General features: G+C 40.4%; 1 protein-coding gene across 3 annotated transcripts in view; it reads right to left on the reverse strand.

The window, feature by feature from the left end:
• Positions 1–549: 549 nt before the first annotated feature.
• The window catches only part of ADAMTS6 (ADAM metallopeptidase with thrombospondin type 1 motif 6), a 288202-nt gene continuing 273907 nt past the window's right edge, over positions 550–14844 (reverse strand). For all 3 annotated transcript variants that reach the window (XM_070476750.1, XM_070476751.1, XM_070476749.1), the window contains one exon: positions 550–3698. In XM_070476750.1, the coding sequence (XP_070332851.1) occupies positions 3589–3698 (110 nt within the window). In that variant the 3' untranslated portion in view covers positions 550–3588. The remainder of the gene's footprint in view (positions 3699–14844) is intronic.

A 14844-nucleotide genomic window follows, 5' to 3' on the forward strand; every position in this document is an offset into this window, starting at 1 on the left:
ACCGAGGCCTGCATTTAGATGTTACTGACATACAAGTCGATGTAATCGTGAGGAGGGTAATAAGAAGGCAACAAGTGGGACTTCCCTGGCAGTCCAGCAGTTGAGACTCGGAGCTTCCACTGCTGGGGGTGCGGGTTTGATCCTTGGTCAGGGAACTAAGATCCTGCATTCTTTGCAGTGTGGCCAAAAAGAGAAAAAAGAATGCAGCAAGTTATCTCAATCCAGACACTTCCTGGAAAATTTAGACAATGTAGGGGCTTCCTTGGTGACAGATGGTAAAGAATTTGTCTGTAGTGCAGGAGATGTGGGTTTGATCCCTGGATTTGGAAGATCCCCTGGAGAAGGGAACAGTTACCCATTCCAGTATTCTCGCCTGGAGAATCCCATGGACAAAGGAGCCTGGCGGGCTACAGTCCATAGGTTGCAAAGAGTCAGACGTGACTAACACTTCCATTTCACTTTCACTGCAGTATGGTATTGCAAGGGAGAGAGTTCTCCTACCGTGAGTTTAACACCAGCCTTTCAGGGAATAGACAACTTCCATCTGAATCATTCTTACAAGCTGAATTTTTATTTTTACTAAATAATCTATGTTAAAAAAATCTGTGCCTGGTGTGGAATTTCACTCCATCAAGTGTTACAATGACTTTTTCATTTTCATTACAAGCAGGAGACTGAATGTAGAACAAGTGTTAGGAAACATGGCAATAAATTAGAATATAATTTACAAAGCAAAAAAAAGTAACAGTGTACCACATTAATACTGAATATAAAATAAGCAACAACTAATCACAATAATACAAAGGTAATTTCATTCTGTATTATTAAGGATACCTATGTGACATTCACTCAAATAATAAAATTCCTAATGAAATGGACTGTTCGGGGAGTCAGTTGGCTACGCTTACCTTGCCTTTTTTGGTGGGTCTCTATGCAGTGGCAGATACTGCTCTCAGTCATGGGGTGCCAGTTTCCTTAGGCTTCTCTAAGTAGCCTACATAGCTCACTTCTTTTGGAGGGCCTGCCAGGGTGGCTCAGCCTCCACAGACAATCCTATTGTTAATATTTAGGAACAGGGCATCAGGCAGCCAGGTGATGGACAAGAGAGCAGCAGCAATGTTGTGATGTGATATGGAATATGACTTTCTCAATCAGGTATAAACCCGAGGCCAATCGAAAGTTTAGTCCTGTTGTATATTCTGTGCTTCGATCTTTCCAGAAAGTAATCTGATGCTGTTTCCAGGTGCTCTCTGCCCCCTGGCCTTGCCACTGCACAGCCCCCAGAGGGACACGGCTACCCTCCTTTCTAGCACCAGCTGGGGAGCTGCAGGGGGCCCAGGGTTATGGCCATTACAATGTTAGTTCCTGGGTGAGGGGGAAAGGAGCCTCTAGTCAGCAATGTAAGAAATCTTCTTGAAATAAAAACATAAGCTGGCATTTACGTTGGAAAAAAGCAAATCCTGACAGCAAACCTATGTCTAAAAGGTGCCACAGAAACCACCTGTCCTTTGTTGGTCTATTTTATTTCACCAGGCACGTTAGCACCGAGTTAACTGCTTTTTGCAAGGGACCAAAGGAAGTCAGTGCTTGCGGGCTGCCTGCCCTTCACTGATTGGCTGAGGTGGCACCTGGGCTGTCTTCCAAGGCAGCGGAGAGAGACGCACTGGCCACTCTCGTCCACTGTCAACAGCCCTCTCTGGAAACTCAGGGATGTGAGCTGTGGTGTTGAGAGAGAAAGCAGGCGAGGAGACACAGACGACCATGACTGGGCATGCCAAGCAATAAACGTCCCAGGCTGCCTGTCCACAGCAAACCTGACGTTCAGTTTGGTTTTTGAAGAGTATGAGTTTCTCTTCCTTTCTGAAAAACCTAACCAACCACTCTTAGGTCACGGTGTATGATACACCTGACATGTCATTTCAGAGCACAGTGAGGGTTTAACTCAAACACACTCTTTAGCTGCAAGTAGTATCTTGCAAAGTAGCCATTTGGTTTGAGTTTGAGGTGTTGGTGTCACATGGTGCACTCGTGTTTTGGACACAAAACACATTCGTCAAGATCCTGCTGCAAGTGTTCAAGTACAACATATTCATATAAGCAAGTACCCTCTTTTTGTTTCTCTTCTTAAAAAATCTCACTGTCAAATCTTTTTAATGAGCATGATGTGAAACTTGTGGACAGGGAAAATGTGAGCTAGTCAATTTAATTTAGGTGGATTTGATTCTAGAATTTGAGCTACCCAAGAAACTGGGTTTCACATTTAATTGCCATTCAGAGTATCCATAAAAAATACAAAATCCTTGGTTAGGTGACTACTAAAATGATGCTTTATGATCTCTAGTCTTCATGAGTTTTTCTTCTTTGGTTATTGTCCCTTGCCTACCTTAGAACTCACAGAAATAGCACATCTATGTGCAAGCACACTCATCTACCCACACACTCAAAAGCGCCCACACACACACACACACACACACTTGCTCTCATATAAATAAATGCCCCTCTGCCATATCAAAGAAGGGACATCTGGAACCCATCATAATTGTCAGCAAAAGGGTCTGCCTGGCCGTCACCGAGCCAGTCTGTCTTTTGCATGGTATCATCTCAGCAAGCTCAGCGTGCATATGCAACGATCCAACAGGGCAGAAGCCGTCTGTGGCTGGAGAGGGTGTAAACACGAGTGAGTTGGGGTGACTCAAATGAGAACTGAGGCAGCCTGTGTGCTGGCAGCAAAAGGCCTGGTGCTTCAGTCTCTACCATACCCCAGGTCTGCTTCTGCATGAAACTGACATGTTTTTCTCTTAAAGTTTTAATGGAAATCTCAGCTTCACTTGCACAATGGCAAGTTGGCCACAGTCTTTGAGCAGTGAATTTATAGACTTGCACAGCCGCAGTAACTGATGCACTGCTTTAAACTAAGTCCTTCATTGTTGTTCAGTTTAATATAGTTTATATACGGCTCACAGCAGTGTTCAGAACAGGGGGATTATTCCCAAGGAAATTAAGTGGAATGAAGAAAAATAATACAAACTTTCATTACTTCTGATTTATAATTGCTCCTTAAATTACAGTTCAAAGCCCATTTTAGAATTTAAATTGTGGTGCTGTTGTAGTGAGATAAAGTATAGTAAATATTTTTAAGCTATGACTTAAGATTTCTGAATCTTCTTTACTTCAATAGTTGACCAAGTCAAAACAGCTACATTTTAAACAGTTTTAAACACAAATGGATTCAGTGTCATTGCTAAGTCCATAATAAAAATTATCTTAATGGTCCAAGGAGGTAAACAGGCTATTGGATTTACTCGAAAGAACACAAAGGTTCCACAGTAAGCAAGTCTCCCTGTGTTGTTTGGATCTCTCCAATCTGGCATTCCCTCCTACTACCGTGTCCAGCACTTTGGATCAATAAATCCCACTTCACAGAAGTTAAAATAATATTGAAATCCTGTCAGCTACGGCTGACCAGTGGTTACGTTTTCCACAGGGTAATGCATTTGCAAGGACATCAATCCTCTTCCTCTGGGTGGCTCTCTGTGATGGATACATTTCCACGATGAAGTGACAAGGCGCTCTCTGGCTTTCCGCGGGTCAGTGTCCTTGGCAGGTCTTACAACACATCTGTCTGAAGTATGCTCGACTACAGAACTTGAACTTCAGCACCAGTGGGCAGTAAGCCACTTTGTTCACATCTTTGCACTCTAACAAGTGGGGGAAGAAAAGGGAAAACAATCAGAGACACATAAACAAGTACACAAACAATAAGTGTGGATGCTCGGCAGAGACCCCACCCCCACCCCACCCCACTGCCTCCCTGGGCCAAAGCACCTTGGCTTTCACATCCATGTGGTTTTTGTTTTCAAGCATACCCTGTCTGGTACACCCTACCAGAAATATTCTTTTGATACATTTTAACACGAATTTTAAAAAAAATGATTTGCAAGGCTTTTCTCCCAGACTTTTATAAGTATGGTGCATGCCCACTGTGTCTTGAAAGAATTACCATTTGTTGGGATAAGTGATCACTTTAGACAGCTTGGAAACATGAGTCATTTTTCTTACAGTGCTTTTATTGCTTCTTTCTCAAGGGTTATTTTATTCAGCAGTGCAAGGTTATCCAAAATCAAACATGAGTTGCATTGTTTGATACCAGAGTACACATGTCTCCAGAGAATCTGCATCTGTGGGGTGTGGGGATGGGCCTGGGTGAATGAAAAGGACTGCTGACAGTGGCCTAGATTTAGCAACTACATTAGACAAAGAGGAAAACTTGGAGGGGGTTGGCCTCAAATGGCAGCAGTCTGTGGGTTATGGAAACATGTAGAAATGTCTTTTTTTAATTTGGAAGTGAGACATGGCCTTCTTTTTTCCTATGTGTGTTTTCTCCTCAGTGCTAGAACTGCCACAGTTGAAATCTGCAGTTCTTGCAGCCAGAAGGTGAATAAATGATTCTTTCTCCACTTCCCCTTGAGGCTGGTTGTAGAAGATGGGGCTGAGGGGCCAATGTAGCAAAATAGACACAGGCTTTTGAGTCTCAGAAACTCCCACCATTGCATATAACCCCACTACTGCTAATGAGGATATTCTTCTCCAGTCCTCTGGTCAATTTTATCTGGGGGTTTTAAAATACTTTGTAAATCTAGCAATTAAATTTCCATATGCCTCCCAGGATCAAAGTTCCACCCTCATTTTTCCAGGTGGTTATACTGAAGCATCCTGGGTAAATTGTTTAAGGTAATTAGAATCAGGCAGAACACTGGGAAATGTTTAGTGTAACAGAACAGAGTTGTTGTTGTTTCTTTATTTGCCTATTTTTTTCCTTGGCTTCTTAAATCCACTAAAGTTCAAGAGATCATATGCATGGTACATAAGCCATATGATAAACATGGAAAATTAAATGCAAAGAAATGGAAAAATTTCTAATCATTATTGTTAAAAAGTAAGGTAACAATTTTATTGACCTCACTTTCAAGGCTTTTTCAGTGAAAGACTTAAAATTTTAAACTGTAACCTTTAATCTTATGAAGGCATAAGCTCTGCCACCATAGGACTCCCTTGAGTTCTGATTTTCAAAAAGAATAATTGTTATAAATTGGAATAGAAACTTTCTATACTAAGATTCTCAATAAATTTAAGTTTTGGCTGAAAAAAGGTAGGAGAGACATTAAAAATTTCTTTAAACTTTGTGCTAAAAAAATCAGATATTTGGTGAATCAAGTTTGAATTTGAGGTGAAAGTATCTCCATATATTTTAATTTGGAGGTCACCTGTTATTTTCTTTTTCTTCTCTGTCACGATCAGTGAAAAGTAACCCCAAAATTTTAGACTAAGGATATTTTTGTGTTGTATATTTTCCATAAAAAAGAATATTTTTGTTTTGTGTTGTACAAAAAGAGTTGTATCAGTGTTACCTAGAGGAATATATTATCCAGATAGTGAAGTTATTAAAATGATGAGAAAAGCTAAGCATAAAGGATGAGGCAACCTAGACAGCATATTAAAAAGCAGAGACATTACTTTGCCAACAAAGGTCCGTCTAGTTGAGGCTATGGTTTTTCCAGTGGTCATGTATGGATGTAAGAGTTGGACTATAAAGAAACCTGAGCACTGAAGAATTGATGCTTTTGAACTAGGGTGTTGGAGAAGACTCTTGAGAGTCCCTTGGACTGCAAGGAGATCCAATCAGTCCATCCTAAAGGAGATTAGTCATGAGTGTTCATTGGAAGGACTGATGTTGAAGCTGAAACTCCAATACTTTGGCCACCTGATGCAAAGAGCTGACTCATTTGAAAAGATCCTGATGCTGGGAAAGATTGAAGGTGGTAGGAGAAGGGGACAACAGAGGATGAGATGGTTGGATGGAGTATGAGTAAACTCCAGGAGTTGGTGATGGACAGGGAGGCCTGGTGTGCTGCAGGCCATGGGGTCGCAAAGAGTTGCAAAGAGCGACTGAAATGAACTGAAAGGATGAGGAAAGCTGATATTATATCACTCATCTTTAATTTCAAAACGCCATCCTAATAGGGTAGCCCTCCAGTGGAGACCATCACTCTCACCACTGTAACAGGGTTTGGTGGGACTGCTGAAAGTTCCAAATAAACTTTGGCTTTCATCTTCTTTGCCAAAATATATAAATGATTTAGTTGATAAATGGATAGAGGAGAACTGGCTCTTTTAACAGTACAAGGAAATAAAATTAGCAGTCAGACTACTTGGATTTAAGACCAGCTTTCTATTTACAAACTTTATGACTGAACAAATTTCCTAACCTCTCGGTGCCTAAGAGGTTAAGCATCCTCACCTGTGAATAAGAAAGATGACTGTTCCCACTCCCACATGTAGCATGTATATCCAATGATTCTGCCTAGCACAATGCACAGAATGGTTATCGGCTCTCAATAAGTGTAAAATATTGAATTACTATTACTACTATTAGTTATCACTACCTTTTACCACCAGAAGACAAGTATGTGGTGCTCTGAATTTCTCAACAAGGATGCGATACTTAGATTACTACTTAGAAAATGCTGTCCTACAGACACAAGTCAGTTTGAAGACAAAGAATATTTCCTGAGGTGCAAGTTTATTGGGAGGTTCATTACTCCATTGTTGAAGAGTTTCTGAACCAGGAAAATTCTGAGATGAGCAAAATACAAGAAAATTTACAGATTTTTCTTTTAGATTTAGACTTTAGAATTTGATTCAATAGTAGATAATGAATGAAACAAAATATTCATAAATTACTTCTTCCTCCAACCAGTCACCCATTCAGGCCATTACAAATAAAATATTCAGGATTTAGCTCCTGGGACACAAAGGTCCCAGCATGGCCCTTTGGCTGGAGCCGTGTATAGTCTAGGGGCAGCCTGGAGGCCCACTGCCAGGATGTACCCTCTGAACTTCCCAACACCTCTTTTGAGGTAGCTCTCAACTACCTTGATTCCGAGTAACTTGACTGAAAGCAGGAATTCATTTGGGTCCTAGGAGCAGGATCAAGCTTAGGGAGGCAGGGACATCCCAGGACCTGAGAGGATCACTGGTGAGAGTGGCAGATCCAGGGGTGAATTCCAGCATTGCCTCTTCCCAGTATTTGTTTGTCCTTGGCCAAGTGACTTCATCTCTCTAAACCTCGGTTTCTTCATCTGTGAAACGAAGCTCATAGGATGTTGTGAAGCTCGTATGAGGTACCATCTACAACACATGTGTGACTTGGCACAAGAGTGAGCACTCAATTTATCAGCTCTCATTACTGCTACCAATAACACATTTGAGAACAACCATCCTGTATTATTTCTCTGGGATCCCTGTCAAAAATATATAGGCTCTTCACTGGCATGAATATGTAAATTAACAATAAGATTTTAAGAGAGAGCAGGTAAATTATGATGAGGTGAGGAGTAATCTGGGGTAAGTACCAGGGTTGAAGACTGCCAAGCAGATAATGGGCCTTGATGAGATATTAAATGGTGATTCTTGGGCTATGGAAGGACACTCAGTATTGATGGAGTGCCAGGGGCTCCCATGAAGAAGGGGCCCTGAGGAAGATTCCATTCCTATATTATGGTTTTACCTTCTAGGGATTGCTTCAGTTCAGTTCAGTCGCTCAGTTGTGTCCAGCTTTTTGTGTGACCCCATGGACTGCAGTACGGCATGCTTCCCTGTCTATCACCAACTCCCAGACCTTGCTCAAACTCATGTCCATCAAGTCGGTGATACCATCCAACCATCTCATTCTCTATCATCCCCTTCTCCTCCTGCCTTCAAACTTTCCCAGCATCAGGGTCTTTTCCAATCAGTCAGTTCTTCACATCAGGTGGCCCAAGTATTGGAGCTTCAGCTTCAGCATCAGTCCTTCCAATGAATATTTAGGATTGATTTCCTCTGAGATTGACTGGCTGGAGCTCCTTGCAGTCCAAGGGACTCTCAAGAGGCTTCTCCAACCCCACAGTTCGAAAGCATCAATTCTTGACAGCACTCAGCTTTCTTTATGGTCCAGCTCTCACATCCATACATGACTACTGGAAAAACCATGGCTTTGACTAAATGGATCTTTGTCAGCAAAGTAATGTCTATGTTTTTAAATAATCTGTCTAGGCTTGTTGCAGCTTTTCTTCCAGGAGCAAGCATCTTTTAATTTCATGGAAGCAGTCACCATCTGCAGTGATTTAGGAGCCCAAGAAAATAAAGTCTGTCACTGTTTTCACTGTTTCCCCATCTATTTGCCATGAAATGATGGGATGAGATGTGATGATCTTCGTTTTTTGAATGTTGAGTTTTAAGCCAGATTTTTCACTCTCCTCTTACTATCAAGAGGCTCTTTAGTTCTTCTTCGCTTTCTGCCATAAGGGTGGTGTCATCTGCATATCTGAGGTTATTGATATTTCTCCCAACAATCTTGATTCCAGTTTGTGCTTCATCCAGCCTGGCATTTTGCATGATGTACTCTGCATATAAGTTGAATAAGCAGGATGACAATATACAGCCTTGACTGACTCCTTTCCCAATTTGGAACCAGTCTGTTGTTCCATGTGAACATGTTGTTCCGTGTTCTAACTGTTGCTTCTTGACCTGCAGGCAGATTTCTAAGGAGGCAGATAAGGTGGTCTGCTATTCCCATCTCTTAAAGAATTTTCCACAGTTTATTGTGATCCACTCAGTCAAAGGCTTTGGCATAGTCAATGAAGCAGAAATAGATGTTTCTTCTGGAATTTTCTTGCTTTTTCTGTGATTCAACAGATGTCGGCAATTTGATTTCCAGTTCCTCTGCCTTTTCTAAATCCAGCTTGAACATTTGGAAGTTCTCAGTTCACATACTGTTAAAGCCTTGCTTGGAGAATTTTGAGCATTACTTTGCTAGTGCGTGAGATGAGTGTAATTGTGTGGTAGTTTGAATATTCTTTGGCATTGCCTTGCTTTGGGATTGGAATGAAAACTGACCTTTTCCAGTCCTGTGGCCACTGCTGAGTTTTCCAAATGTGGTGGCATATTGAGTGCAGCACTTTCACAGCATCGTCTTTTAGCATTTGACATAGCTCAGCTGGAATCCCATCACCTCTACTAGCTTTGTTCATAGTGATGCCTAGGGACTACCTACACTGGAAGAATTCGTTTTCAGAGAGGTAAAAATGCTCATCAAAGAAGATCAACCATGACCAGTCTTTCATTCTTTGTCTTTTAAGTCCATGAGGGATTAATCTAGTAATGATAACATTAAAAATAATTTATCAGGTGCTTCCTTTATCCCAGGCATTGACTTGGGCAGTTTTACATATTTATATATATTTAATCATTTTAAGTGGGCTTCCCTGATGGGTCAGTGGTAAAGAATCCACCTGCCAATGCAGGAGATGTGGGTTCGATCCCTGAGTCAGGAAGATCCTCTGGAGAAAGAAATGGTAATCCACTCCAGTATTCTTGCCTGGCAAATCCCATGTACAGAGGAGCTTGGCAGACTACAGTTCATGGGGTTGCAAAAGGGTCAGACATGACTTAGTGACTAAACAACAACAACAACCATTTTAAGTAAGTAAAATGTCAGCTTTATACAGATGGAAAATCTGAGGCTCAAAAAGGCTACATACGAAACTCATTCTGTGTCACACAGCTGGTTGGTCTAAGAAGTGGGATCAGAACTCAGGTTTGTCTGATTCCAAAACTACTCTATTTTGGCAGCATTCTTCTCATCTTAATGCAAAAGAGTTTCTGCCTGTCAATACTTATTCTCAGCTGATAACTCTGATAAGTCAATCTTTTTGGGACATCATTATTAGGAGGTCTGCTCTGCCATCCAAAAGAAGGGGTAAATATTTTTTAAAAAAAACAATGACAGCTATGTTTTGACTGGATTTCTGAATGATCCTCAGTTGACATTGATTTCTAGCTAATATCTAAAATATCTAAAAATTGGTTTCTCTATATCCAAGTAATACATAATCTGCACATAAACAATTATACTAGGAAAACTACTGAAAGGAATCCTTTTTTTTAGGTAGAATCTTTTTGTAATATAATCTCTTTGTAACTGATCTACTTTGAAGGTCTGGTCTTTACTATCATGTTTTCTTCATGCAGATACACTTATATCTACTGCTTTTAAAGCAGTGGAATCTGAGCTAGCAGGTCAAAGATTTGAAGATGACAGAGTCTGATATTTTTCTTCTACTATCATCATGTACCAGCTAAGCACTCTCTGGGGAGGAGAATGAGAAGACACTCTTTCTTTTTTCTTCTGAGGCTATTAGAAGGGTGAGAGGTCCTTACAGTGTGGTTTCTGGGAAATATTTTGTGAACCTAACTAGTCTCTCCTTTTTTAACATCTCCTCTCACCTCCCTGCCCTAAAATAAAGTTTCACTTTATCCAAGGTGAGAGATTTTTGGAGGGACAATTCATGGACTATTTCTAAATTCTTCTCAGAGAGACTTAGGGATAAATCAAGGGCTGAAAGCCAGCTTCTAGGCCTTATGATATGAATTAGACCCACTATTAGAATCTTAAGTAACTTGCCAGGTATGCTGGAGTGGGTCTCACTGATAATCTGGGTTCTGATAGAGTTGAACAATAAAATTAACCTGTTTCATAGGCAACACATGAATTTACTTATCATTGATGTGCCAATGGTTTTTCCCCAGGTACTTTACATTAATCTTTCAAAACTCTGACCTAAAAGACATGATTTTGAACTACTCACACTGAACATAAGCTTATGAATTTAGGATGCAAATGGATTGAGATTCACTGTGACTTTGATGGCTTGACTTAATCCAAGGAATATAAGAGCAACTCCTGAAATGCAGTGTTCCTATATTTATTTCATAAAACACTGCCAAGCCTGCCTAAATCAGGCTTAAATTCTATTAATGGAGGAGTTGGGATACATAGGACATATTCTTCCATGACCAAGTTGGACCATTCAGGATTTTTCTCTGGAGAATGCATGTTCTCTGTGCCTGTAAGTTCTTTATGAAATTCAGAGGGAGAATACAGTAAGCAGAGTTATGACTCTCATCTAAGGGTCTATCCTTTGGATTACAAAAGTAAAACCAGCTATACTTTTGTCAAAGAGCCCATGGAGATGCAGATCCTGGTGAGAAGAGAGAGGCAAAGGCTATGCATGTACATGTATGGTGCAAGAGTCAGGGGTAGGGGATGTGAAATCAGCATACTTTTCCTGACGAAACTTGAGTCCTTAGTATTTTACGTATTCAAACTGGAAAAGGATGAAATAACATGTTTTGCTTGGGAATTTGATAGCATTCATTTCAGTGGGAACAGTCCACTGACTTTTACTAGTGGAGCAAGGTAATATCAACTATGGGACTTCATTTTGAGTCCACCTTACCATGGACTAAGCCATTTCTTTCTCTCTTTACTATCTTGGTTTCTTCTTACCCAGTCTTATTCTCTGGATGCCACCCACAGTCAACTTGAGGTGCTTTGATCCAATACAAATCCAGGGTTCCCTCCAAACTAGACAGCAGGAATGTGACCCTGAATGTTATGGTGGAGTATGAGCTCTTTAAAATGGCAACAAAAATGTCTGGTCTTCCTCACCTGCTTGAACTCAAAGTCCAAATGAGCTTCACCATTCATTCCTTTCACTGATTTTAATATATCAGATGCCACCTTAAAACCCAAATTCAGTAGCTGTTTTGTTCCATGAATCTCAGGAGATTGCTGGAGTTGCTTAGGCAGCTCAGAGTCATTTACTTAAGGGGAACTGAAACCCGCCAAAGGCACCGTTAGACAGCCTGGTCTGGTAAACCAATGTACACTAGCCACACCTTTCCTGCTCACCTTTCCACACCATGAATCATTACCTGGCAGCAATAAATACTAGATGACAGGGTGCTTTGTGAAACTGAGAAGCTGAAAAGACTCACCACATAAACTACAAGGGAATCTGAAACCGCATAAAGATGAATAAAGTGGCATTTGGGATAGAATTTCAGGTGAGCTTGAGGAGGCTATTCTCAGCTGCCAGACAAACTTTAAAAAAGTACTCTGAGTAGTATTTCAAATGCAGTGATACCCAGTGTGTCTATAATTCACTCTTAGCAACAATGTAGTGTTACCCTCATCAGTGGCAGTCTGTCAAAATCAGGCTATAATGCCTTTACTCTTAGCCGAAGGTTTTTAGGAATAAAAAGCTAAAGCAGATGTTAAACGTGGCAAATTGTATCTTCCTTCTTCTTCCTCCTAGCTCCCTCTCACCATTTAATTTTTTGATGCTCCACTTCTGATTCTCTTTCTCTTACTACCCTTTGTTGTCTTAACCTTCCTCCATTTCTTCAATCTCTCTCCATTGTTTATTTTTATTTTTTAAAACTTTATTCAAATTCCATTATTTTATTATGGCTTTGGGGGACTAATGTGCTTAATTTCCATATAGATGCCTAAATTCCATACCATGATTAATAGTATCCAGTTCCCTAAATCTGACACTTGAGAGTCATATATAATACTTCCACAACATATTCTCATTCTTATGTCCAAATGTTCATCAGGGTCTTTTTCTTCTCCTTTCTATTTTGTCCTTTTTTTTTTTTTTTTTCAATTCATTACCCTCTTTTTTTGCCACCTTTTTAAATTGAATGATATTGCTTTACAGAATTTTGTGGTTTTCTTTCATACATCAACAAGAATCAGCCATTGGTACACCCATGTCCCATCCCTCCTGAACCTGCCTCCCATCTCCCTCAGCATTCCAGCCTTCTAGATTGTCACCATTGCCCTCTTTTTGATCCTTACCACATCTGCTTGAGTTCAAGCCTTCATCATCTCTAGCCTGGACTCTTGGCACAACTTTGTAACGCTTCTCCCACACAAGGCTATCTTCCCTCTGCCCCTTTATACACCTGCCAGTCTGTCACTCCCCAATTTCCTTCACTTGTTCCCAGAACTGGTAGATAGAGTCTTACCTTCCTTCCACTGCATACAGGAACCCCCCAAACCAAGTCCCTGTCTCTTTGTAGCCTCATCTCCACTGCCTGCTCATCTGCCACTGTCTGCAGCCATACTGAACTATGTTTGACTCCACCACTCTGTGACTGCACACACTCACCTTCTGCCAGGAATGCCCAGCATCTCAACATCTTCTCGGCCAACTGTTTCGCCTTCCAGTGCCCTGCCCAGAGATGCTTCTGCTGATACCCCCTTCCTCTGTGTACACCTGGGAGCTTCTGTCTACCCCATTACAGTACTGGTCATAGGGTGAAAACTATTTGCTTGCATGTTGTCACCCCTACTAAACTGTGCTTCCTTTGAGGGCAGGAATCTTTTGTAGCCTCAGTGGCTGGCACATGGGAGGCATGTTTGCAAGTTAAATGAATTTATTGGTTGGATGACTGGAAAGCACATTATTTAAACACCATCGCTTGACAAATGGACAGATATATTTCTATGTGATAAGGCAAGTTCAGTAAAATATTAATGATAGAATCTAGATGGTGGATATTCATTATAAACTTCTTTCAACTTTGCTGTATGTTTGAAAGTTTTTATTATTTTAAAATAAGATATCAGGAGGGGAACCATCTCCTAAACTTCAGTAGTTGAAACAATAATCAAGATTTTATTAGTGGCTCATGTTACCCATAGAGATCCCACTGAAAGATGGTCTTTTAGTTCCCAAGAGATCTTCCTCAGTCCTACTCTGTCCTGCTTGGAGTAGAGATGGACTGACTTCTCACTAGCCCCTTTTCTAAGAAACAAGGGAACCTGACTCTGGTAGAAAAAAGCAGTCCTCTTTTACCTCCTGCGATAACCAGAACTTGACCTGCGTAACCTTCCCCCACAACTGGACCTTCGTCCCAGTTTCCCCTTTGTAAGAGCAACTTCCTCTCTCCTTGATCTGATTTCCAGAAACCGTATCAGGTCACTCTTACATTACTTTCATGTAAGAGCCTTTTCTCTTTTGAAATCCATATTATCTGTGCATTTCATATCTCTATGGATGACAAGTTATGACTTAAATCAACTGTTTCATCTGTATTTTTCCAACTACAGATTACAACTGGCTCACAGACCACTTAGTCTATGAAGCTTCCCTGATCCAAACATTAGAGTCAGCAGTGAGCACTCTTAGCATTTGTGTAAATGGTTCCACATAACACATTCCATCTTGCTTTTTTTTTTTTTTTTTAAAGAAGTATCTTCCCTGTAGCACTATGAGCTTACAAGCATATTTGAATTGCCATAATAGATGGCAGAGGCTGGCCACAGCAAGCATTCAATAAGTAGTTTCTGATGGAATGAACAGATAGTTTCAGACATTTTAATATACTCAATACATATGCTATTGGGAAGCTAAGGAGAACACAAAACAAGTTACAACAGCTATACTATTTCTCCTTTAATTCTAATTTTATCCTGTCTTAAATGAGTCAACAGCTTTAGGGAATAACAATTCTAAGATTAGTCATACTTTGCAGGATTAATAATTTCCTAAAAGTTTCCTTCTTTACTGAGAAGGCTAAATATATTGTCCTAACTGCATACTTCAGATTACAGTGATCAAAAGGTGATTTGGCCAGACAGAAATAACTATGAAGTATTTTTCCAAATAATCCAAGAAATATCAGATTAAACCTATCCATTTTAAGAGGATCTTTTAAGGCAGAAATAAGTACAGTTGCATAAGATATTCTGCTCACTATAAAAACAGCCTTACATCTTCAGCTGCAAAGTTTACGTACGATAATTATCCACTGTAGAGAACTGTTTGGAGAAATTACTAAAATGGCCTAAAATAAAGTTATAAATATAATTTCAACACTCATTATTGTGGGCATGTCAAAAAGCCAGGTCTTTCAACAATTATTAAGCCTTAATCCGTTGACAGTCATGCC

The sequence above is a fragment of the Odocoileus virginianus genome, chromosome 14 (genome assembly GCF_023699985.2).
Source record: "Odocoileus virginianus isolate 20LAN1187 ecotype Illinois chromosome 14, Ovbor_1.2, whole genome shotgun sequence".
Lineage (NCBI taxonomy): Eukaryota > Metazoa > Chordata > Mammalia > Artiodactyla > Cervidae > Odocoileus > Odocoileus virginianus.